Here is a 24,894-nt window from a genome sequence, read left to right on the forward strand (position 1 = left end):
CACCAGCCCTTTCCTGGCTCTCCCGGTGGAGATGGGGGCAGGGAAAGACCAACAGGGACTGAAGACTTACTTTGGCTCTGCCCTTGGAGATAAAAAGGAAAATAAGCAGTTCAGCCCTGGGCACAGGGAGATAAGCAGCCCAGAACAAACCAGGACACAGAAAGGAAGGAACACAGAGACCACCCTAGGTTTTAATCCTGATCCTGAGGTCAAAGGAAGTGGGAAGACAAAAACCACCCTCATTCCATGAAGAATGACAGAACAGAAGAGAATGTGACCACTAGAGAGCAGCTGACGGTGGGAAGTCAGTGAGCAGCAGGATTTGGGGGCCAACTTTCAAGCAGGCGAGCAAAATGAGGAAGAATGAGAAAGAAAGGTATAAACCTAGGTCTCAAAGCCTTCCTTCTTAGACCCTCAACTCCATCCTTGGGATGGTGTTCAAGGTCTGGGTGGGGGACAAAAAAAAAAAAAATCACAGAAAAGAAGTTCCTATGGTTCTTAGAGGATTCCTCTGCCACATACCTGGAGTACTTGTCTGTTTGTTGTAGTAAAATAAAGAATTTCTCTGTGATGTTTCACTTAGTCTACATATCTACAACCTTTTAGAACCTAAAGTTCTCTCCCCTTTTGGTGGGAAAGGGCAGCCATTCCTCCATCCCCATCCCCCCAAATCCCCAGTCAAACCAGGCGCTCAAGAAATTACAAAGCTACTTTTAATACTTTGGGGTGAGCCCCACAGGAATAAAAAACACTGGGAAGGGGTAACCCCCTCACCCCCAGGCATGGCCCAGAGGGAGAGAGGATACCTGAGGGGAAGGAAGCACAAAAGGGACCCACTGCAGACTCAGGGCAAAGGGAATGCCATCGGTGCTGGGACCTGTGAGCACTACAGGAGAAAACGCGAGCGTGGTGGGACTGGCTCCAGGCACACAGGCGAAGGGCAAGAGGGTTGGACACGAAGCCACAAAGCTACTTGGGTTCCTCCTTCTTCTCGTTTGCCTTTTTCTGCTTCTGCTGCATGATCTCCGAGTCCCTGGGGGTAGAGATGATGGGGCACTGGGAGGTACCAGAGGGCAAAAAGGACAAGATGCAGGGGGATGAAGGGCACAAAGGATAAGATGGAAGTGGATGGGACAAAATTCAGCGTGTGCCTGCTGTATTCCCACCCTAGGAGAACAAGAGGAAGAGAGCTGAGGCTTAAAAGGCAATCAGTCTCTATCTGGCTGTTGCCTAAGGGGTCAGAAGTCTGGCCACACAGGCCCAAGTCTATTTCTTTGCTGAGTACCACACCCAGCAACACCAGTGAGAAGGCTGGGAGAAGGGAGGAGAAACGGAACACCAAAGAGGGCCGTAAGTACAGCGCTGTCATAACCACTACTGCATTTGAAATGTGAAGCTTCCCTGCCCTTGCCCTTAAGGTCAGACTCAGGGGCACTCAGAAATCAACCGAGGGCAGGCACCCGCCCCAGTCCCTTCCTGTCAGGCTGTGAGCTAACAATTTGGAGGGTGGGGAGGAAATAAAACTCTAGAGGAAGCAATGCACTCTGCCCCTCACTTAGTCCAGAAGTAAACCCTGAGGTAGCTCTCTTTCCTGGTACAACCCTCGGTCTACCCCAGGTCTCACCCCTCCCCTCCCCTCCCTGGGGCTACCTCTGCTTGCGGGCGGCAGCAGAAAGCCCGTCATCTCGGCGCTTTCCCTTAACCGAGTCGCTCTGCTTTTTCATATTCTTCTGGCGGGCGAGCTCGCGCTGGTTACCGCCTAAAGAAAGAAGGTGAAAGGTGAGACGCGGGGGGCCTTTATGGCCACACACCGGCGACCCTCCTCCCTCACCCGGACACCAGCAGGGTCCAATGCTCATTCCCCGGTCCCGACACCAGCCCATTTCGGGACCTAGGCTGCTGAGTGGGGCGGGGGGATGGGGGGGCCCGCTGATGGCAAGCTGCCACGGGGCAGGTCAAACCGGGAGGTGGAAGGAGGACGGTCCGAGGGGTCCGCTAAAGGGGTGTTTCGAGTTTCGGGGCGGCACGGTGGTCCAGACTGGAGGTGGTGTGTGGACAGTTTGGGTCTCCGTGGGGGATGGGCTGTAGGATCTGGAGTAGGGGGCTCTGGGCCTTTCACAGGGCAGCGGGGCTTCTCGCCACGCCGCGGGAGGTCGCGGAGGGCCTTTGCTTGACTGGGGCGGGAGAAGGGGGGGGTTCTCAAGAAGTGGCGGTGGGCAAAAGGCCGATTTCCGGCGCCGAGTGTGAGGGTCTCAAAGAGCGCTTCCAGAGGAAGGCCTCGCTGGGGAAGGCAAGAGGAGGACAATGCCAAGATTCAGCAGTCGTGTTTAGGGTGGACAGGGAGAAGGAGGTAAGAAGAGAGAGTCTCAGTGCTCACGGGTCATGGCGACGGCAGCGGCTCCGGCCTGCCTCCGTTGCGTCCCCTCGTTCTGTCCGACGTTGCAGGGCCCGCCCCCTTCTCCTAGCGTAACGAAGTCGTCCTTTCCTCCCCGCCCCTTTGAGCCCAGAGTCAGTCTCTCATTGGGCAGAAGGAGACACGTGGGGCTGCGGGCCACGCTCCAGCCCGGGCGGATGTGGGGCGGAGGTTCGCCGTCCGAGTGCGCTGCGTGGGGCGGGGCTTCCTGAGCAAGGCGTTGGGTCGGGCAGGGAGAAAGTAGGCCGGGTCACGTGGGCAGGGTGGAGGTGGAGGGGTGCGGCTGGCGATGTGGCGTTCCCGCGGGCTCGAGCACGTGACTTGGCACAGTGACCTCATGCGGGGACCGTTTGGGACGCCGACAGACTTGCCCAAGGGGAACGGTAGGGGGCGGAGGGCGGGGTTTCGTGGGGGCCGAAATGGTTTAGTCTGTTATGTATTATCAGGACTCTGGGACTTTTGTATTATCAGTACCTGGCCCTGTTACTTAGGATTTATCCCCCACTAACCACCTATTTAGACACGAGTTGTTCACCTATAAGGTAAAATCAGGTAAAAAAGTAACTTTCAGGGGCGCCTGGGTGGCACAGCGGTTGAGCGTCTGCCTTCGGCTCAGGGCGTGATCCCGACGTTATGGGATCGAGCCCCACATCCAGGCTCCTCTGCTGTGAGCCTGCTTCTTCCTCTCCCACTCCCCCTGCTTGTGTTCCTTCTCGCTGGCTGTCTCTATCTCTGTCAAATAAATAAATAAAATCTTTAAAAAAAAAAAAAAAGTAACTTTCAGAAACCCCCTTCCAACCACATTGTACCCTCACCGCAAACCCCTCCCATAGAAACTAGCAGTCCCATCCCTCCCGTATGTCCTAAAACTTTGGTCCTGTTCAACACAGAAATAATAAATGGAAAGATGGAATAGCTTGGAAGTTTTGGAGGACCCCAAAATCACAGACTATGGAGTTGGATCAGGGACTAAGAGACTGGGAAATGCACATACTGTGTCCATTTCTCCCTCTGGACGTTTCCCCACTATACTATCTGCACCAGCCATATCTGGTTTGTAAGAGACAGTTGAATAGGGCAGGAAGTGTAGGCATTAAACTCATTCTCCTTCCCAGCTCCACTTTCTGTCTACAAGGCTCCCCACCAGTCCTGACGAATTCATTGTATAAAGGAGAAATGCTTAGGAAATATCACAGGAAAGGACTGTTTGTAAATTTTATTATGTGATTCTCTCCAGTTGGTGCTCATAGCAGAATGGAGTTGAGGCTGGAACTTCAAACTAGCTTCCCCTTCAACATAGATCTGATGGGAAGACAATAAACCTCAGTCAGTGCCATCCTCACAATTTTTGCCATACCAAAGTATCACTTAAACTACTATTACTTAAAATATACAAAACTTGAATAAAAGTTATAAATCAGACTTCATAACCCTTTAGTAAATTTAAAATCAGTATCACCTAACCACAAACAGAAAGTAACTTAAAAGTCAATACAGTGAAAATGAAATATATTATCAAATTCTACCAAACTAATATTGTCAAAGATGCTGAGCCTGGGGCCTGCTCTCTCTTTCTTAAAAAGATATTTAACAAGTTTTAGAGAGGTAATAAGGCATAAGTCTTTGAAACCGAAGCTTTCTCTTGATACAGAGGATTAAAAATAATATTTATATTTTCAATGTTATTTAATGCTATGTCTCTGTACGACTTAAAATTACTTCTCATACCACAAGAAACATATGTCCCACCCTTTGGTACATACTAAATGTACTAGATCAACATTGGTGGCATACGTAACATTGTACAAATCCTGATTCTGCTACTTACTGGATTTGATTTTAGACACTTATTTTCTCCATGCTTCAGTTCCTTTATGTAAAAGATGGGAATAATCTCTACCCCTTAGTGCGGTGTAAGAGATAAATACAGATACAAAGGGCTTGGCCCAGAATAGGCATTCAGTTAATGTCTCTCCATCTCCCTTCTTCCAAGTCCTAAAACTTCCTTTTCCTTCTCTAAATTCCTCTAACCCTTCTGAGGTAGCCAGTCTTTGAAATGGCCGCCAATGATCCCTCCCTCCTGGTGTTTATATCTTTGTGACGTCCTCTGCCACAGTGAATCAAGGTTGGTGGAGACCAATAGAATATGGCAGAAGTGATGATATACCACTTCTTTTTTTTCCTTTTTTTTTTTTAAAGATTGTATTTATTTAAGAGAGAGAGCACAAGCTGGGGGAGGAGCAGTGGGAGAGGGAGAAACTGAGCAGGGAGCCCGAGGTGGGGCTCCATCCCAGGACCCCAGGATCATGACCTGAGCTGAAGGCAGATACTTAACCGACTGAGCCACCCAGGAGCCCATGATATGTCATTTCTGATGCTAAATCATAAAAGACATTGTGGCTTCGCTTTCCTCTCTCTCTTGGATCACTGGCTCTGGGGGAAGCCAGCTGCCATTTCATGAGAGGCCCATGTGGTAAAGAACTGAAGCTGCTGGCCAATAGCCAAGAGGGAGGGAAAATACCTCCATTTAAACTCATCACAAAATTTAGAGGGAATAAATTATAGAGAATGAGGACCTAAGGCTCTAAAACAGAGATGGAGGTAAGGCAGGATTTAAGGACCCCAGATACAAAGTGGGATGATGAGGAAACTGACTTGAAGGGTGGGGACATCACCTGCAGACCTACAGCAGCAGTTTGACCACAATTCATAAGCAGAATTTGGGCTATCTGGCTTACCAGCCTCAGGTTCCCAATGGAGCCAAGTCACTTGGGTCCCCTTGCATGTAAAGAGACCACAGAACCAGCCCCATGGGGAAAACCAAGCCACACTGTGAGTGAAATAGTATAGGATGAGGAAGCAAGTTCTCTTTGGCACCTGCTACCTCCTTATCAACTCCAGCAGCTCAGGTGGGTGAGAGAGTAAAACAGCCTTATAACCAGTCTCCTTTTATCAACTCACCCCACCTTACCCCCATGACCAAGAGTCTGTTTCCAATCCTGTCAGGACCTGGACTCGCCACACCCCTCCAGTCTAATTTTTCCAGGAGTTGCCCAAAAAATTCACTCATTCTTTCAACACATACTGTGTTGTGCACCAACTGTGTGCCAAATACCGTTTAGATATTAGGTATACAGTGATGAAAAAAGCAAAAAAAAAAAAAAAAGAGAGAGAGAGAACATATAGTGTACACAGGAAACAGCTTGTATATATATGCAAATTGACTGTGAAAGAAGATAACAGATTCTATGCAAGGATGATAGTCAAGGGGCGCCTGGGTGGCACAGCGGTTGAGCGTCTGCCTTCCGCTCAGGGCGTGATCCCGGGGTCCTGGGATCGAGCCCCACATCAGGCTCCTCTGCTATGAGCCTGCTTCTTCCTTCTCCCACTCCCCCTGCTTGTGTTCCTTCTCTCGCTGGCTGTCTCTATCTCTGTCAAATAAATAAATAAAATCTTTAAAAAAAAAAAGGATGATATTCAAAATATTTAACAGGGTACACAGCATAAGCACCTACCCATCAAAACAGGCCTCAGGGGCACCTGGGAGGCTCAGTTTGTTAAGCATCTGCCTTTGGCTCAGGTCACAATCCCAGGGACATGGGATCGAGCCCCATATCCAGCTCCCTGCTCAACAGGGGACCTGCTTCTCCTTCTCCCTCTGCCCTTCCCCTGCAGCGCATGCCCCCCCTCAAATAAATAAATAAAATCTTTAAAAAAAAAAAAAAAAACAGGTCTCAGTATCATCTGAATGAAGACTGTCTGTGAACAGTTCTACCTGTCCTGGTAAGAAATCATGGTATTCCTAGTTCTGTGAAGGGAGTATACCTGTAGACTTTAACTTTGATTAGGGAAGTGAAGCAACTGACATTTGAGGCAAAAAGATGAGGAGTCAGGCCAACAGAAGAGAGGCAAGAAGAACATTTCAGGAGAGGTAATAGCATGTGTGAGGGCGGTAAGGCCTTGCTCCCTCAGGCTAGCCCATCAAGAGCCACAAGGTAACAGGGAATGCCTCCACGTCTCTTGTCTTTGTTTCATCTTCTCAGTCCCAGATCCCTTGACATGGCAGGAATGGCCACCTATGGTACCTGCCCTCACATCTCATAGCTTGCCCAAGAGAGAGGGTCTGAATCTCTTCCTTTCATTTTAGTTTTTAAAATTCCAGGAGAGGACTCTGATAGGTTGGGTTACTACCCTTGTGGTAGGGAGGTAGGTGTGGGGCAGGATATAATGGCAGGATATAAATAGCCCCACTAGAAACACATGATTAGTATGGGGAAGGAACAGGTTTACCAAAGAAAGGGAGTTCGTTCCCCAAGACAGGAAAATGTAGACAGATAAAACAAAAGATGTCCATTACATAAAGGAGAGAAGATAGCTATTTGAAGTGAAATGGTGGCAGCAGAAATGGCAGTGTGCAGCTTCAAAGTATATTTTGGAAACTCGGTGAGAAAGGAAGATACTATTTATTCCTGAGTTCACTCATTTTTTCATCAAATATTAAGCGTACATCCATTGTGTGCCAGACACTTCCAGGCACTGGAGTATTCAGTGATGAACAAAATAGACATGGTCTCTGACCTCAGGAAGTTAACATTTTAGTGGAGGAGACTGACAATTCACAAGTAAACCAAACAATATAAAATTACAACTTAGCACTAAGTGCTAAAAGAGAAACAAAGGTTCAAGGATGAAGATTAATGGGAGAGATCCAATTCTGTGGTGACATTTAAACTGAGGCCTGGAGCCAGTGGCAGGAAAAGTAGAAGAGGGTTCCAGCAGTATGGTTAAATCCCTAACATTCTATATATTCCTTCTTATCAAGGAAAAGCAGTGCAGCTTTAAGAAATTCTCCACCTCCACACTATATTCCAAGGGTGGTCCAGAATGGCTAAATCAGTAAAGTAAACTCATCCCTCTTAATATTGATTGGCTCGGGAGCCCAAACCTAAGCCATTGTTTGCATAGTATTCACCTAGTGATTGTTACTGATTCTGGAGTTAGCATGTGACCTAACTTGGCCTGATCAGACCAAAGGGAAGGTGTTTTGTTCCATTGTGAGGGGATGTACAGTGTTCTGTCTCACTGACTTGAACAAAGAAGTAAAGAACCCCTACCACTCCTGGCTTCTATGACCTAGAAGGGCCAGCTTTAGGATGAAGCAAAATGAGTGGTAGAAGGAATCTTGGTTCTTGATGATGCCCTTGGGCCACTGGATATATCAGCTGTAACATATGTTCTACCTCTGAGCTTCCTGCTATGAGAACCATATTTTTTGTGTAAGCTGCCTTGAGTCAGATTTCTGTTACTCCTGCCAAATACATTTTAATCAATACACAAGCAACAGAAACAGCATATGCTAAGGCCCTGAGTTGGGGAAAGCTTGAATAATTAGATGCGTATAAGGGGTCACATAATGAAACAATCCAATCAGATTATCTTAAAGTGCAACCAGCTTTCCCCATGCATACCAAGCTTCTAGTCGGCTTTTCAGTGCCTTCTTTGTAGAGATGAGTGGATACCCAAGGATCATCAAGCATTGGAGAAGACACTCAATATAAAATTAGGACAAAACAAAACAGAAAATAAGGTCTCCAAGGATACAGAAGCAATTACAGGAACAAGAGAAAATGGGAGGGAAACTATAATTAGTATCCTTAAAGATGAAGAAGATATTGAATAAAAACAGGGAGCTGTAAAAAACAAACATTCAGAGAATAATAAAGAGCTTTTAGAAATTAAAACTATGATACCTGAAAGAAAAAAATCAATAGAGTTGGAAGGTAAAAGTTGAAAAAATATTACAGAAAATTGGACAAAAAAGATAGTGGTGGATAGTAGAAGAGGGAAAAAAAGAAAATTAAAGAATCCATTCAGGAGGTCCAACATCTCAATTATATTAATTTCAGAATGAGAGAAAAGTAAAATAAAAATGAAGGGGACGCACTGAGTGCCCAGCACAAGGAATGAGAACAGATCTGCACCACCACATATCAGAACACTGGGCTCAAAAAGAAGATCCTAAAGGCTTCCAAGACATAACATAGAACACATAGAGAGGATGAAGAATCAGAATGACTTCAGACTTGTCAGCAGCAATACTAGAAGCCAGAAGACAATGGAGCAATGTTACCAAATATTTGAAGAAAAATAACAACCTAGATTTTTTCACCCAGCCAAGCTATCAGTTAAGTATGAGAATAGAATAAATACATACAGAGTCTAAAAAGAGTTAGCTACCATGCGCCCTTTTCTACAAGATATTGAAGGTGTACTCTACCAAAATGAGGAGTAAACCAAGAAAAAATAATAGGATCCAGGAAAAAGAGTATCCAGCATAGAAGATAAGTAAAAGGAATCCTCAGGCTGCTAGTGAAGAGAGATCCCAGGAGAATAGCTTTGCATCAGGCTTAGAGAGCAACCATTTCAGATTAGAACAGGAGGATGAAAGGCTCTGGAGGCATATGTCTAAGAAAAAAAAAGGGAACTGATAAAACTGATAAATTATCTGATTGTATTTGAATATATTAAGAGATTTCTACTTCTAGAAGACAGTATGAAAATAAATTGATAATAAGTACATAAGCAACTAAGTAAAAAACCAAATAGATAATTTGGGGAAAAGCATACAAGAAAGGAAATGTAAACAGTACACTAGCTGTCACAGCTGGTAAATAACATTTACACACTCATAAACATTCAATATTGATCTAACTAAAATAACACTACGTTAGGAGGATAGAGAGAGAGAGTACGTGCATTTTTATGGGAAGGATGAGAGAGTTAAGTCCTCATTTTAAAAATAGAAGTCAGTGGATAATATCAGAAAGAAATCCAGAAATGGCATGATATTTAGAAAAAGCAACAAATGCCAGAAGCAGCTAAAGGAGTTGTTATCTCCTTTGAGCAGTGGGAAACCAAGTGGGATAATAGTTCTATTTTTCATTAAGTTTTGTATAGAACTTGTATGTTCATGTATAACTTCCGTAAAAACAAATACTAAGTTAAAAACCCAACCATGGTTTCAAATGAAATAGTTTAGGAGGAGAGAGTAGAATGAGAAGGAGTCTAGGTACTGATTTCTTAGGAACTCTTCATTTACATATCACTAGCTATCAGAGAAGCATCTCCCTCACCTCTAGCCCCTACTCCCAGTGGGAAGTAATACATCTGGGTTGAGAGAAGAAAGTATTGACAGGAAGAGAAAAAGAAAAGAAGAAGAAACAGGAGGAGGAAGGAGAAGGAGAAAGGAGAAGGAGGAGGAGGAGAAAGGAGAAGAAGGAAGGAGGAGGAGGAAGAAGAAGAAAGAGAAGGAGAAGAAGAAAGGAGGAGGAGGAAGAAGAAGAAAGAAGGAGACAAAGAACTAGAACTTGAACTTGAACTTCTGGGAGCGTATCCACAGACTAGAATACACAGGAAAGGGGAAGAATCCATAAAAAGCATGGCTAAGTTTATCCCCATAGGGGGAGGAGGCTTTGCTTGGAAGCAGGTTCTAACTTCTGGGAGACCCAGGGCCAGCTGAGGTCTCCATTCTTGAAAAGTTACTAAATATGGACCAGGAAATGGCTTAGGAGGGGAACTAAGGTACTTTTCTCTTTCACCTTGAGCTTCTTCCCCCGGGTTGGGTAATAATGTCTCATTCCTGAACACTGGTGTTCCTGAATGGTTTCTTGCTTCCACTGAATACCTCCTCTCTGTCTGACCTACCTCTATTAACATCTTGTAAGCAAAGCTAGTATCTCAGAGCAGCACCTCCTCCAGATACCTCTGCTTCTCCCTTGGTTCAGCTAAATTGCATTTGCCTTATTCATACATAAATTCTATTTCTTCTTCTCTGCTTTGAGAGACACCAGGGGGATAAGCAAGTTTCCCTGATAGTCTACAGCCCCTGCCCAATTCAGTTTTCTTCTCTGCTTCCCACTCCCTCTAGCCTACTCCTTGCTTACTAAAAGTCTCAACTACTGCATAGTTCTGTCCATCATCTCAACTGTGGCAGTCAATTTATCTATTCCCTTCAAGTGTTCCCTTTCTAGTTCTCCCTCAGCACTTTGGGCAGAAGTTCAAAGGCAAGGAGCAACTATATAACAGAGTCTAGGCTACTCCCTGCTACCCTGCTGGAATATATGTATGGCCCTCCTCCTGTTAGACTAAGACAGGGTTTCAAGGTCTTTTGCTGTGGTCATCTATTAAAGTATACCCTCAGTACAGCAATATCAGTAACCTTGGAGAACATATGATTCTCAGTAAACTGAGCCCTCTCTGTGCAGAGTGACAGCTCAGAGCCAGAGGGCTACAGGCCCAGCAGACTCTGGTAAGAAGGAGAGAAACATACCTGTGTCCACTGGACAGGATTCACAAGTGCAAAGCATGTGGTGTTGAGAAGCATGGGCGGGGGGGATGAGAAGACCTAAAACAATAATTGTAGAAACAGGAGCACATGCACATCTAGAAAATGTTTTCTCCCCCCTCTTCCATACACCTTGACACAGAACCTGTCCTGCCGTAGAAACATATGGGCTACTGAGGTGACATGACTTCATGAGTATGAAGGAAGCACAGGCTCTAGAGACAGCTGGCTGAGTTCAAATCCCAGCCAGACCACTCACTGGGATTCTTATGTGCCATAGACTCCTTTGGAAGTTTAGCAAAGACCATAGATGACTTCTCAGAATAATGTTTTTAAGTACATTTTTAAAAATACACCCATGACATTGTACACCCATTTTCATGGCAGCATTAATTCACAATAGCCAAAAGGTGGAAGTAAACCAAAGTGTCCACTGACAGATGAATGGACAAGGAAAATGTGATATATACATAAAATAGAATCTTATTCTGCCTTAAAAAGAAAAGAAATTCTCTGGGTGCCTGGGTGGCTCAGTCATTAAGCGTCTGCGTTCGGCTCAGGACGTAATCCTGGCATTCCAGGATCGAGCCCCACGTCAGGCTCTTCCTCTGGGAGCCTGCTTCTTCCTCTCCCACTCCCCCTGCTTGTGTTCCCTCTCTCACTGGCTGTCTCTCTCTCTGTCGAATGAATAAAGTCTTTTAAAAAAAAAGAAAAAAATTCTGATACATGCTACGACATGGATAAACCTTAAGGACATTAGTAAAAGCTAAAGGAGTTCACCACCACTAAACTGGTCTTAAAAGAAATGTTAAAGGGACTTCTTTAAACTGAAAAGAAATGGCACTTAATAACAAAGATAATATGCAAAAGTAAAAATCCCTGGAAAAAGTAGATATATAGTGAATGTAGTGGATCGGTCACTTATTTAGCAGGCATGATGTTTAAAAGACAAAAATAGTACGGACACCTTGATGGTGCAGTTGGTTAAGGGTCTGACTCTTGGTTTTGGCTCAGGTTGTGGCCTCAGACTTGTGAGACTGAGCCCCATGTTGGGCTCCACACACAGTGCAGAGTCTGCTTAAGACAGTCTCTCCTGGGGCACCTGGGTGGCTCGGTTGGTAAAGTGTCTGACTTTGCCTCAGGTCATGATCCTAGGGTCCTGGGATGGAGCCCCACATCAGGTTCCCTGCTCAGCAGGGAACCTGCTTCTCCCTCTGCTGTTCCCCCTGCTTGTGCTCTCTCACTCTCTCTCTGTCAAATAAATAAATAAAATCTTTAAAAAAATTCTGTCTCCTTCTCCCTCTGCCCCTCCGCCACGCGTACTCTCTCTCTAAAATAAATAAATCTTTAAGACAAAAATAGTAAAATTAAAACTACACTACTTAGTTAAGGGATGCATAAAATCAAAGATGTAAAATATGACATCAAAAACATAAAATAAAGGGGCGTCTGGGTTAAGCGTCTTCAGCTCAGGTCATGATCCCAGACCCCAAATCAGGCTCCTTGCTCAGCGGGGAGCCTGCTTCTCCTCCCTCTGCCTTCTCCTCCTCCTGCTTGTGTTCTCTCTCTCACACTTTCTCTGTGTCAAATAAATAAATAAAATCTTTAAAATATATATATATAAAATACGGGGTGAGGGGGTCAAAGAAAATGTGAAGTTTTGGAATGTGTTTAAAATTAAAGTCGCTGGGTTGCCTGGGTGGCTCAGTTGGTTAAGCATCGCCTTCCACTCGGGTCGTGATCCCAGGGTCCTGGGATAGAGCCCCACATCGGGCTCTCTGCTCAGTGGGGAGCCTGCTTCTCCCTCTCCCTCCTGCTCCCCCTGCTTGTGCACTCTCTCTGTCGAATAAATAAAATAAATAAAATCTTAATAAAAAAAAATTTAAGTGGCTGATAAGCACCTGGGTGGAACAGTCAGTTGGGAGTCTGGCTCTTGGTTTCAGCTCAGGTTGTGATCTTGGAGTCGTGAGATTGAGCCCACGTCAGGCTCTACACTCAGCGCAGAGTCTGCACTAGAGTCTCTCTCCCTCTGCCCCTCCCCCCTCTCTAAAATAAATAAATCTTTTAAAAAGTGGCTGAATGGACAAAAAACAAAATCCAGGGGTACCTGGGTGGCTCAGTCAGAAAACGTCTGCCTTTGGCTCAGGTCATGATCCCAGAGTCCTAGGATCGAGCTCCGCATGGAGGGGGGGTCCCCTGCCCAGCGGGGAGTCTGCTTCTCCCTCTCCCTCTGCCTGCTGCTCCCCCTGCTTGTGCTGTCAAATAAATAAATAAAATCTTTTAAAAAGTAAAAAAAATCCAACTGTATGCTGTCTACAAGAGACTATCTTCAGAAGTAAGGACACAGACTGAAAGTGACAAAATGTAAATGTAAATGGAAGTTAAAAAAAAAAAAAAGCCAGGGTAGGGGGTGCCTGGGTGGCTCAGTCTGTTAAGCATCTGCCTTCAGCTTGAGTCATGATCCCAGGGTCCTGGGATTGAGCTCCACATGGGGCTTCCTACTCAGCAGAGATCCTGCTTATCCCTCTCCTTCTGCCTGCCACTTTGTCTACTTGTGCTCTCTGGCTCTATCTCTCTGTCAAATAAAATCTTAAAAAAACAAAAAAAGCCAGGGTACCAATACTCACAGTAGACAAAATAGACTTTAAAATAAAATAAAGACTGGGGGTGCCTGGGTGGCACAGCGGTTAAGCGTCTGCCTTCAGCTCAGGGCGTGATCCCGGCGTTGTGGGATCGAGCCCCACGTCAGGCTCCTCCGCTATGAGCCTGCTTCTTCCTCTCCCACTCCCCCTCCTTGTGTTCCCTCTCTCGCTGGCTGTCTCTATCTCTGTCAAATAAACAAATAAAATCTTTAAAAAAAAAAAATAAAATAAAATAAAGACTGCAATCATAGACAAAGAAGAACATTACATAATGATAAAGGGGTTAAAGACATAACATTTATAAATGCATCCAACATAGAAGCACTAAGATATAGAAAGCAAATATTAATATATCTAAAGAGAGAAATCGACAGCAATACAATAATAGTAAGGGACCTTACCACCCCACTTACATCAATGGATAGATTATCCAAGCAGAAAATTAATAAGAAAACATTGGCCTTAATCAACACACTAGAACAGATGGATTTAATAGATATATACACAATATTCCATCCAAAAGCAAGAATAAGCATTCTTCTCACATGGAACATCCTCCAGGATAGATCTCATGTTAGGCCACAAAATTCAAGAAGACCAAAATCATATCAACCATCTTCTTTGACTACCATGGTATGAAACTAGAAATCAATTACCAGAAGAAAACTGGAAAAACCATTAAAATGTGAAGATTAAAAAAACATGCTAATGGGTTGCCTGGCCAGTTCAGTTGGTAAGTGCACGGGACTCTTGATCTCGAGGTTGTGGGTTTGAGCCCCACGTTGGATGTAGAGATTACTTAAAAATAAAATCTTTAAGAAAAAATAAACACCATGCTAATGAACAACCAATGGGTCATCAAAAAATCAAAGAAGAAATTAAAAAATACCTAGAGATAAATGAAAATAGAAATACAACACACCAAAATTTGGGAGATGCAGCAAAATGGTTCTAAGAGGAAAGATCACAGCAATATAGGTTTACTTCAAGAAACAAGAAAAATATCAAATACACAATTTAACTTTACACCTAAAGGAGACAGAAAAAGAACAAAGGAAGCCCAAAGTCAGTAGAAAGAAGGAAATACTGAAGATCAGAGTAGAAATAAATGAAGAGTAAAAAAGGAAAAGGAGGAGCATCTGGGTGGCTCAGTCAGTTGAGCATCTGACTTGATTTCAGCTTGGGTTATGATATCCGGGTCTTGAGATTGAGCCCCATGTGAGGCTCTGAGTTGAGCGTGGAGCTTGCTTGGGATTCTCTCTCCCTCTGCCCCTCCCCCCACCCCTCTCTCTCTCTCTCTTTTTCTCTGTCTCTCAAAAAAATAAATAAACAAAACAAAAAAATTTAAAAATAAAAACACCAGTAAAGGTAACTATAAAAAAAGAAAAAGAGAAAGAAAAGATAATGAAACTAAGAGCTGGAAAGATAAAATTAACAAATCTCTAGCTAGACTAATGAAGAAAAAAGAGAGAGCGCTAATAAAATTAGAAATTAAAGAGAGGTTACAACTGACAGCACGGAAGTACAAAGAATCATATGAACAACTATATGCCAAAAAGTTGGACAATATGGAAGAAAAGGGTAAATTCCTAGAAAAATAACACTTTTCCAAAACTGAATCATGAAGGAATAGAAAGTCTGAGTAGACCAATTACTAATAAGGAGAATGAATCAGTAATCAAAAACCTCCCAACAAATGGAAGTCCAGGACCAGATGGCTTCACTGGTGAATTTTACCAAACATTTAAGAAAAAGTTAATACCTATCCTTTTCAAACTCCTCCAAAAAAATCAAAGAGGAAGGAACATTTCCAAACTCATTTTACGAGGCAGCATCACCCCAATACCAAAACCAAACAAGCCACCCCACACACATGTGAGCACATACACATTACAGGCTAATATCACTGATGAACATAGATGCAAAAATTCTCAACAAAATATTAGCAAACTGAATTCAACAATGGATTAAAATAATAATATACCGTGTTCAAGTGGAATTTATTCCAGGGATACAAAGAGAGTTCAGCATCCACAAATCAAACAACATAATACACCACATAAATAAAATGAAGGCTAAAAATCACATCATCATCTCTATAGATGCAGAATAGACATTTGAAAAAATTCAACATCCATTTATAATAAAAACTCTCAACAAAGATGGTTTAGAGGGAATGTACCTAAACAAACAAGCCCACAGTAAACATCATACTCAATGGTGGAAAGCTGAAAGCTTTTCCTCTAAGAACAGGAACAAAACAAGGATGCCCGCTCTTGCCATTTTTATTCAACATAGTATTGGAAGTCCTAAACACAGGAATTAGGCAAGAAAAAGAAATAAAAGGCATCCAAACTGGAAAGGAAGAAGTAAAACTATGACTACTTGCAGAGTACATGATACTATATATAAAAAAACTCAAAAGATTCTATCAAAAAAGTGTTGGACTAAGTGACTTCAGTAAACAGGATACAAAATCAACATACAGAGATCCATAGTGTTTCTATATACTAATAGTGAATTATCAGAAAGAAACTAAGAAAACAATCCCATTTACAATTGCATCCAAAAAAATAAAATAACAGACATTAATTTAACCAAAAAGATGAAAGACCTATACATTGAAAACTATAAGACACTGATGAAAGAAATGGAAGAATATGCAAATAAATGGAAAGATACTCTGTGCTCATAGATTGGAAGAATTATATTGTTAAAATGTCCACGCTACTCAAACTATAGATTCACTGCAATCCCTATCAAAAATCCAATGGTGTTTTTCACAGAACAAATTTAGAAATAATTCTAAAATGTACATGGAACCACAAAAGATCCTAAATAGCCAAAGCAATCTTAAGAAAGAACAAAGCTGGAGGTATCAGCTCTCCCGATTTCAAACTACAAAGCTATGGTTATCAAAATAGTACGATACTGACACAAAAACAGACACACAGATCAATGGAACAGAATTGAGAGCCCTGAATTAAACCCACATATATATGGACAATTAATGCATGACAAAGGAGCCAAGAACATACTATGGTGAAAGGAGAGTCTCTTCAATATATGGTATTGGAAAAACTGGATCACCATCTTATAGCATACACAAAAACTAACTCAAAATGGATTAAAGGCTTGAATGTTATACCTAAACCATAAAATTCCTAGAAGAATACATAGGCAGTAAGCAACTTGACTTTGTTCTTAGCAATAGTTTTGTGGATCAGACTTAAAAGGCAGGGGAAACCAACACAAAAATAAAGATTACTTCAAACTACAATGCTTTTGCACATTGAAAGAATTATCATCAAAATGAAAAGGCAACCTACTGAATGAGAGATTTCTGCAAATCATATATCAGACCAGGGATTAATATCCAGAATATATAAAGAACTGAAACAACTCAACAGCACAACAAAAATAAAAAATAAACAACCTGATTAAAAAATAGGCAGAGGATCTGAGTTAGACATTTAGTATATCCACAGATATGTGCAACCGTCATCACTGTCAATTTTAGAACATTTTCATTACAGTGGTCAATTCTTTTTTTTTTAAGACTTTATTTATTTATTTGACAGAGAAAGAGACAGCCAGCGAGAGAGGGAACACAAGCAGGGGGAGTGGGAGAGGAATAAGCAGGCTCCCTCTCCCCTGGGAGCCTGATGTGGGGCTTGATCCCAGGACTCTGGGACGCTTAACGACTGAGCCACCCAGGCGCCCCACAGTGGTCAATTCTTAATCTACATTTTACTTGGCCTATTGGCTGCAGGTGACATAGTTGATCAATCGCTGTCTCCTGGAAACATTGTTTTCACTTGGTTTTCAGGACCGTCCACTCTCTTGGTGTTCCTCCTTCCCCACTGGCCATCTCCTTTCCATTGGCTTTGCTTTTCTTCCCCTGATGTCCTTGTAGAGATTGGAGTTCCCCAGGGTGTAACCCTTTAAATTCTTCATCTTCCTGGGTGATCTCATCTAGTCTCATAGCTTTAAATACCATCTGTATGTTTAGTACTATCAAGTCTAAATCTCTAGCCCAGACATCTTTCACCATCTCTAAGTTTGTGTACATAACTGCCTGCCCCATGTCCCCATGCGGATTCTAATAGACAACTCAACATGTTCAGAACTAACCCTGTTCCACCTGTAGTCTTCCCTACCTCAATTGATGACAGTTTCATCCCTCTAGTTGTTCTGGCCAAAAATGGTAAAGTCATCCTTGATGCCATTTCTCTCTGGCATACCACATTCAATCCATCAGCAAATTCTGTTGGCTCTACCCTCAAAATATTCAGAACCTGGGGCGCCTGGGTGGCTCAGTCATTAAGCGTCTGCCTTCGGCTCAGGGCGTGATCCCAGCGTTCTGGGTTCGAGCCCCGCATCGGGCTCCTCTGCTGGGAGCCTGCTTCTTCCTCTCCCACTCCCCCTACTTGTGTTCCCTCTCTTGCTGTCTCTCTCTCTCTCAAATAAATAAATAAAATCTTTTAAAAAAATATTCAGAACCTTATCCCTTCTCCCACCTCATCTGTTACTGCCTAGTACAATCCGCCACCATTTCTAGCTTGAGTTATTGCAGTAGCCCACTGACAGATCATACTGCTTTTATCCTTGTCCCTCTACAGTCTGCACTTAACACAGCAACTAGAGTGATCCTTTGAAAATAGAGGTGATTTCGTATTACTCCTCTGCTCAAAACCTTGCAGTGAGTCACCATTTCACTCAAAGTAAAAGCCAAAGTCCTTATAATGGCCCATAAGGCCCTCCAGCACCTGATCTGCCCCTGCTCCATTACCTTCTTGACTTCATCTCTTATTACTCTTCCCCTTACTCACTTTGGTCCTGTTATGCAGGCCTCAACTTTTCCTTAAACACCCCAGGCACACTTCTGACTCAGAGTTTGCAGTGGCTAGTCCCTCTGCCTAGAAAGCATTTCCTCCAACGGTATGTCTTGGCCAATCCCCTCACCTCCTTAGGGCATTGCTCAAATTTCATCTTCTCCATAAGGCTTTCTCTTATCACCTTACTTAATATACAGTCAGCCCTCTCCAACCTCCTCTACTTCCTCCTCCTCCACTTCCAAACCCACTTACCTTGCTCTATTTTTTCTTTTAGCTATAACACTTATCACCTTTTAACATACACTATATTTCTTTTTTTTTTTTTTTTTAGATTGTATTGATTTGAGAGAGAGAGAGCATAAGCCAGGGGGAGAGGCAGAGGGAAAGGGAGAAGCAGACTCCCTGCTGAGCAGGTAACCCGACATGGGGTTTGATCCAGAAACCCAGTGATCGTGACTTGTGCAGAAGGCAGATGCCCAACCCACTGAGCCACCCAGGCACCCCAACATACACTATATTTCTTATGCTTATTTCTTAGGTTTGTTTATAGTGTCTCCTTCCCCTCTAGAATATAAACTCTACAGGGGACGCATGGGTGGCTCAGTCAGTTAATTGACTGACTCTTGATCTCAGCTCAGGGCTTGATCTCAGGGTCATGAGTTCAAGCCCCTTATTAGGCTCCTGAGTTCAAGCCCCTTATTAGGCTCCATGCATGCAGCCTACTTTAAAAAAAAGAATGTAATCTCTCCAAACAAGAAATCTGTTCATTGATGCATCCCAAGGATATAGTACAATGTCTGATACAGAGGAAATGCTCAATAAATATTTGTTGATTGAATAAATGAAAAATGTGGTGATAATACCTACTCTAAAGTTATTTTAGGGATTAAATAACATGCAAAGATTTTGACACACAATAAACATCCAACATATTTTAGATTCCTCCCTCCTTTCTCCCTTCCCCAAATATCTTTCCCATTTGCCTCCTCTTAAAGCACTGCTCCTTCCCTCTTCTCTGAAAATTTTCACCATTCTAGGCTCTCCTTTGAGTTTAAATCCAGGAAAATCCAACAGAAGTCCACAGATGTCATCTGAGAAGAAAAGGAACCCTGGGAAACCAGCTTTACCTACCGCCACACTGTTTATCAAACTAACAAACGGTCACCCGCGGAAGCAGAAAGCCCTAAGGAGATGGACAGGTAAATGTTTTTGTTGTTGGAGTTGGAGATTACCGCACTGACTTTTAAAATTACCTTTATTGAAGTCTAATTTACATACATTAAAATATACACATTTTAGGTGTACTAGTGATGAGTTTTGGCAAATGTATAGGTACTTTGATTTGGGGTGGAGGACATTAAGATCACCTGGAATTTTGTAGGTCCGGGGATTTAGCAGAGGGATCCTGCCTAGGAAAGAGAACTTCAGGGCTCTTGGAAAACATGCCCAAACAGGGACAAGTGGAGACACCAGGAATTCCTGCGGTCTCAATGCGCCAGAATCCGAACCTCCAGAATGTCTCACAACTTCGTGGCACTTCTTGGCCCTCGTGAGGGAGTGGGCCGGCTCCCTTTCACACCAGTCGCACCTGTATAGGCCAGGAGCAGTGACCTGGGACTGAATCCTCCCTTTGCTCTGCAACTCCCCTGCCACCACCCACATCCCCTATCCCCACCCACCGGTGGGGGCGGGAGGGGTCCGCTCCAGCCCGCGACACCCACCGGACCTGATTTTCTCTCCAGCTTCAGTTAGAAACCGTCTTCGGGTCCGCAGCAGTACTGCAGGCGGGAAAAAGCGAAAGCGCTGCACCAGGTGTTGGCGTCAGAAATACCCCTTCGGGTCCGCCATCCTCCGATCCCTTGGGAACTCTTGTCCTCTGAGGCGCGGTCTGCTGAGCCAGCCCAGCAACCAGGCCCTCCCCGCCCCTCTGCGTCTAAAACCCTCTAGAGGTTGCAGTTCAGCTTCGCTTACAGACCGCAACTCCGAGTTCAGGTTGGCTGGCGAAACTGAGGCAAAACTGGCGGGGGGAAAGGGGGTTCTAAAGTTGGCCGCAGACTTTCCCCCGAAACTGCGATAGCCCCTTCCGAAAGCCGAAAGCGGTGCGTGCCCATCCAGAAACCCGTGGGGGTGGGCCCACGCAAAAGTCTAGGGGAAAGCGAAGCACCGCGCACGCGGCTGGGAAACCTCAGGGGTGGCGCTGGCTGGGGGTGGGGCCGGGGGTGGGTCCTGGTGGAGGGCGGGGCCGACCTGGGCTACCAAGAGTGCCAGCCTAGCGTTGCACAGCAGAGGTGGTGGTGGTGGCCCTCGTCCGTGGCTCTTGTTCTGCTTGCGCTCGACCTCGCAGCCATGGAGGGACCCCAGGAGCTTCTGAGTGGGAAGCTCCAGCTCTCCTTCACCCCCGCTGCCGGGACCAGCTTTCTGATGTTCAGGCTGAACGACGCGGCCCTTCGGGCGCTGCAAGAGTGTCGGCGGCAACAGGTGCGGCAGATCCCTGGCCCGGTCTTCCCTAACCTCTACCCCTCGGGATCTCGGGCCTCAGCGGGTGACCCTGGCGAAGGGACCTGGGGATGGGAAGCGGCATCCGCAGGCTCCGACCTCTCCACCTCTTCAAGTGAAGCTGGAGAGGCAGGTCCCCGCCCGGGCACCCGACGCCGGATCCTGGGAATGCCACTTCATCTGTGTTCAGTTCGCATCTGCTCTCCCCGTAGGTTCGGCCAGTGATCGCTTTCCAAGGCAACCGAGGGGTAAGCGCGGGCCTAGAGTGTGTGAAAAAGGCGGGGCGCGGGGAGAACAGAAGTGGGCTCCGGGAAGGTGCAGTCATGGCGGGAGGCTGAGACCAGTCATGGTCCGAGGAAGTTCCGAGAACTGAACCCCCCGAGTGGGGCGGAGGAGGCTGCTAGGGTTGTGGTCCCAGGAGACTGCGGTTAAGGAGACTGTGCCGTCTCAGCCTCCTGGGGAACTCAAGCCCAGCTGCACCTGGTGTACTAACGAGCCCCGTGGGACCCATCTTCAATCTTAGGTTGGTTCAGGGAAGAATGGCAATGGGAGGAAGGGGGAGGGGCTGGCTTCACGGGGTTTATGGTTCTCCTTTTGCCCGCAGTATCTGAGGTTCCCAGGCCCTGGCTGGTCCTGCCTCTTCTCCTTCACAGTGTCCCAGTGTGGCCAGGAGGGCCCTGGTGGTGGCTTGGACCTTGTGTGCCAACGCTTAGGCAGGTAAGGGGGAACAGGTAGCAGGTAAAAAGGGTTTGTGGAAAGGGGAAGGCTAATTTCAGAGGTACTTAAAAGTTCTCCGCCTTCCTGGTATTTTTCCTCCACCCCTTTCCAGATCTGGACCTAACCACCTGCACTGTCTGGGCCCACTCAGGGGGCGCCTCACTATTTGGGCAGCCTTGGATTCCATCCCAGCCCCATCTACAGTTCAGAGGCATAATCTGATGAACAGTGCCATAGATCCTGAGACTTGGCAGAACACCAGAGACTATTCTGAAGAAGACACAGTTTCACAGCCACAGATGGCACTAAAAGAGGTGAGGCCAGAAACTGTAGGTAACTGGAATAAGGTGGGGCAAAGCCTGAAGCCCAGGGAGCCAAGTGCCTCTACCACTTTCCCTGCCAGGTGCCAGATCCACTGGCAAGCAGCCAAGGACAGTCACTCCCAGGATCCTCAAAGGAACACATAGCACAGTGGGAACTGAGGTACTTGGGGCAGGTGGGACTAAGCTGCGAATCGCTGGTATTGTCTTCCTTTCTAATCTCTACCCTAAATGCTGTAATAAGAGATCTTGGTCTTCATCTCTCCCATTCCCTCTTCAAATATCCTAGAAACCAGACCTATCTTCCAAACAGAGAACTTGAACAGGCACTGCCTTCCTCTGCTAGCCAGAAACATTTGGACAGGGTAAGTTGTAATAGCAAGGGTTTTTCAGAAATCCTTGTCCAATTAGGCTAAAATTTTAAAATTAGGAGCCTTCATTTTGATGCTCCCAGAGCTCATTCTATGAAATTAGTTTTCAAGAGTTGGGCAGACTAGGCTTTCTGGGTTACTGTTTATGTGACATTTTCCCCAGCAGAAGCGTCCAGCACCTACAACTGCTCTAGGACCAAAAGAAAAGAGGCTCAGAACTCTGCCTTTAGCTCCAAGTCCCCTACAAGAGCCACCCCATCAGGACCTACAAGAGGGAGAAGATTGGGAACAAGAAGATAAGGATGAAGACATGGGTCCCAGGCTGGAACAAAGTCCCTCAGTTCAAGCAGGTGAGTTAATGAGAAAAGGGTTAAACTGCCCTAGTGGAAAAAAGACCTATATAATCAGTCTTGTGTCATCTTGCCTCCTTCCTAGATTCTGAATCCCCAAGCCCCGAAGAGGTACCAGATTACCTCCTGTGAGTCTCCTGCTACTTCCAATTTTATCAAGCCTTGTGCATATGAGATATTAGGATAAACTGCCTGGGAGCTTGAAGCTTTCAGGGCAATGAAATTGAAGGTGGCAACTCTCTGCTCCTGGCAGGCAATACAGGGCCATCCACAGTGCAGAGCAGCAACATGCTTACGAGCAGGACTTTGAGACAGATTATACTGAATACCGCATCCTACATGCTCGTGTTGGGGCTGCAAGCCAAAGATTCATAGAGCTGGGAGCTGAGATCAAGAGAGTTCAGCGAGGAACTCCAGAACACAAGGTAAGGACTGGTCCGTTTTGAGAGAAAAATTAATCTCTATTAGTTAGCAGAATGAGGTGGGAAGTTACTTCTCTCCTTTAAGAAAAGTGGAGATTTTTCTCAAGGCGAAAGTTAGTGCTAGCATTTTTTTTTTGTTTCAGGTGCTGGAAGAAAAAATAGTCCAGGAATATAAAAAGTTCAGGAAGGTAAGACAAGGTCTGGGCACGGTAGCAAGAAGGCAGAAATGATAAATCCTTGTTTTTGTTTTGTTTTTTTGACATGGATGCTTTTTCTCTGCAGCGGTACCCAGGTTATAGGGAAGAAAAGCGTCGCTGTGAGTACCTGCATCAGAAATTGTCCCACATTAAAGGTCTTATCCTGGAGTTTGAGGAAAAGAACAGGGGCAGCTGAAGCTGTCAGAGGGCTCTTTACCCTTGTTCTGCTCAGTGAGATATGAAGGAACAAAGCAGCTATGAACTACACAGAGTGCAACTGTCTGCTCTTATTGCTGAGGCCATGATGGCAAGTACGAGAGTTGATCTTCTAAGATTCCTTAAGGTCTGACTTTCATTGTTGCCATATTTTACTTTTTAGGGTTTGGGCACAGTGCCAAGACTCCACTGCTGTGCCCAGGAGAGAGGCTTGGCTTCTTCATCTTTAGCTCAGCCAAGTCATTTTCAAATCCTGAGAAATGACACCATTTCCAGGACAAGATACCTTGAGAACATTAGAATTTAGCCTGGTAGCCTTCCTAAAGAAACAGTAATGAGAACTTCTGGTAACAGAGCTTGTAATATACCTGGATATAATGGGAAAGGGCTTGGTTGTTCCCCCTGTACTGAAAGTGAATTCTTTTTACAAACATGGCTGAAAAATGAAAACTGTTTGCTTCTGTGTCCTCTGTACAAGTTTATATGCTTTCCTTAAATCCAAGGCAGTGGTTTTTATCTGAACCACTTCTTAGGTGCTCTAAAAAATTGGATCTCCAGATCCCAGCCCAGGTCTTATGAATTAGAACCTTCAAGATTATGGTTAGGCATCTTTACTTTTTCAAAGCACTAAGGATGATCCTGATATATATTTTACTATTAGGGCTCTATCAAATCCATCTTATAATTGACAGCTAGAGATTACAATAGGAACAAAGTTCTCTTTTTCAAAACACAGAGGTTGAGGATCACCTACAATTAGGGCTCCTATCTGCAATTATCCAGTACTGAAAACTTCAACTGCAGATAGGATTTGGATTTACCCACAAAAAGAGGGAAATTCATTTAAACAAAAGATCACATCCATCCTGTCCTTTTTGTTGCTCATTGTTGCAGAAGGAAAGTGGATGCTTCATTCACAACAGGAATGATACCGTCTTTCCCAGTTCCACTGGAGAGGGAAGTTAATGGGCCACACCCTGGGCTTTGGGGGAGAGAGCTGCACCCAGCAGTGTCAGCAATTCCTGAAACAACTTGGATGGAACCCCAACCTGATGCCACACCCATTCAGGGCATTTTGGGGCAGAGAATAGCCCTTGGGAAGTATAAACATGCTCAGCTTCAACACAAGGGTAAACAGTAACCCATCCTTGGGGTACGGGCAGGGCCAGAAATGGAGCCCAGCAAGAAAAGTCCCTCACCTGCTCTAATCATCAGGCTAGACTGGGCCCTAACATTTAAGGATAGAAAGTGATGAAATTTGGAAAGGACTTACAGGTGGTTAACTATGCATCCAGTTAGTTGGTCTACAGCAGCACTGACCAATATGGTAGCCACTAGCTCTATGTGTGACTAATAATCAATGAAAATTTAAAATGTAGTTCTTAGCCATATTTCAAATGCTCAGTAGCTACCTGTATTAGACAATGAAGATTACAGAATTATTTCCAACATTGCAGAAAGTTCTATTGGACAGTGCTGATCTAGAAAACCTTGGTTCCGCATTTCTTGGAAAAAAGACGGCTTAAAGGGGGCTCATTTATTGTCACTGTTCCAAATGTACAAAAAAA

At 44.7% G+C, this 24,894-nt stretch overlaps 2 protein-coding genes across 7 annotated transcripts; one reads left to right on the plus strand and one right to left on the minus strand.

The window, feature by feature from the left end:
* Positions 1 to 695: 695 nt before the first annotated feature.
* SERF2 (small EDRK-rich factor 2) lies at positions 696 to 2,526 on the minus strand. 2 transcript variants are annotated; one of them, XM_011227291.3, is made up of 3 exons: positions 2,378 to 2,526; positions 1,651 to 1,759; positions 696 to 1,056 (listed from the first exon to the last, which is right to left on the minus strand). In XM_011227291.3, the coding sequence occupies exons 1-3, from the start codon at positions 2,382 to 2,384 to the stop codon at positions 771 to 773; spliced, it is 402 nt and encodes a 133-aa protein (XP_011225593.1). In that variant the 5' UTR covers positions 2,385 to 2,526; the 3' UTR covers positions 696 to 770. The 2 variants fall into 2 exon arrangements, with proteins under 2 accessions (XP_011225593.1, XP_011225599.1); XM_011227297.3 differs by having other exon boundaries at positions 833 to 1,033; positions 2,378 to 2,525.
* A 17,934-nt stretch (positions 2,527 to 20,460) lies between these two features.
* On the plus strand, positions 20,461 to 24,239 carry ELL3 (elongation factor for RNA polymerase II 3). Of its 5 annotated transcripts, none has more exons than XM_034661046.1 (11): positions 20,461 to 20,715; positions 20,946 to 20,981; positions 21,338 to 21,450; positions 21,563 to 21,764; positions 21,854 to 22,135; positions 22,305 to 22,491; positions 22,577 to 22,619; positions 22,745 to 22,916; positions 23,057 to 23,101; positions 23,196 to 23,229; positions 24,221 to 24,239. In XM_034661046.1, coding segments are annotated over exons 1-11 (1,248 nt in total). In that variant the 5' UTR covers positions 20,461 to 20,583; the 3' UTR covers positions 24,223 to 24,239. The 5 variants fall into 5 exon arrangements, with proteins under 5 accessions (XP_034516937.1, XP_034516935.1, XP_034516936.1 ...); XM_011227310.3 differs by lacking the exon at positions 24,221 to 24,239 and having other exon boundaries at positions 20,465 to 20,715; positions 21,854 to 21,933; positions 22,060 to 22,135; positions 23,196 to 23,776; XM_002913177.4 differs by lacking the exon at positions 24,221 to 24,239 and having other exon boundaries at positions 20,465 to 20,715; positions 21,854 to 21,933; positions 22,060 to 22,135; positions 22,308 to 22,491; positions 23,196 to 23,776.
* Positions 24,240 to 24,894: the final 655 nt, after the last annotated feature.

This window comes from Ailuropoda melanoleuca, chromosome 5 (genome assembly GCF_002007445.2).
Source record: "Ailuropoda melanoleuca isolate Jingjing chromosome 5, ASM200744v2, whole genome shotgun sequence".
Taxonomy (NCBI): domain Eukaryota; kingdom Metazoa; phylum Chordata; class Mammalia; order Carnivora; family Ursidae; genus Ailuropoda; species Ailuropoda melanoleuca.

Excerpts from the sequence above, each read along its gene's own strand:
- SERF2 (XM_011227291.3), bottom strand. Across the intron at positions 1,057-1,650 it reads GCTGCCGCCCGCAAGCAGAG|TGCCCCATCATCTCTACCCC; the intron begins GTAGCCCCAGGG and ends GGTACCTCCCAG.
- ELL3 (XM_034661044.1), top strand. The coding sequence starts at position 20,584 with ATGGAGGGACCCCAGGAGCTTCTGAGTGGGAAGCTCCAGCTCTCCTTC. Across the intron at positions 20,716-20,945 it reads AAGAGTGTCGGCGGCAACAG|GTTCGGCCAGTGATCGCTTT; the intron begins GTGCGGCAGATC and ends CTCTCCCCGTAG. Across the intron at positions 21,765-21,853 it reads CACAGATGGCACTAAAAGAG|GTGCCAGATCCACTGGCAAG; the intron begins GTGAGGCCAGAA and ends TTTCCCTGCCAG.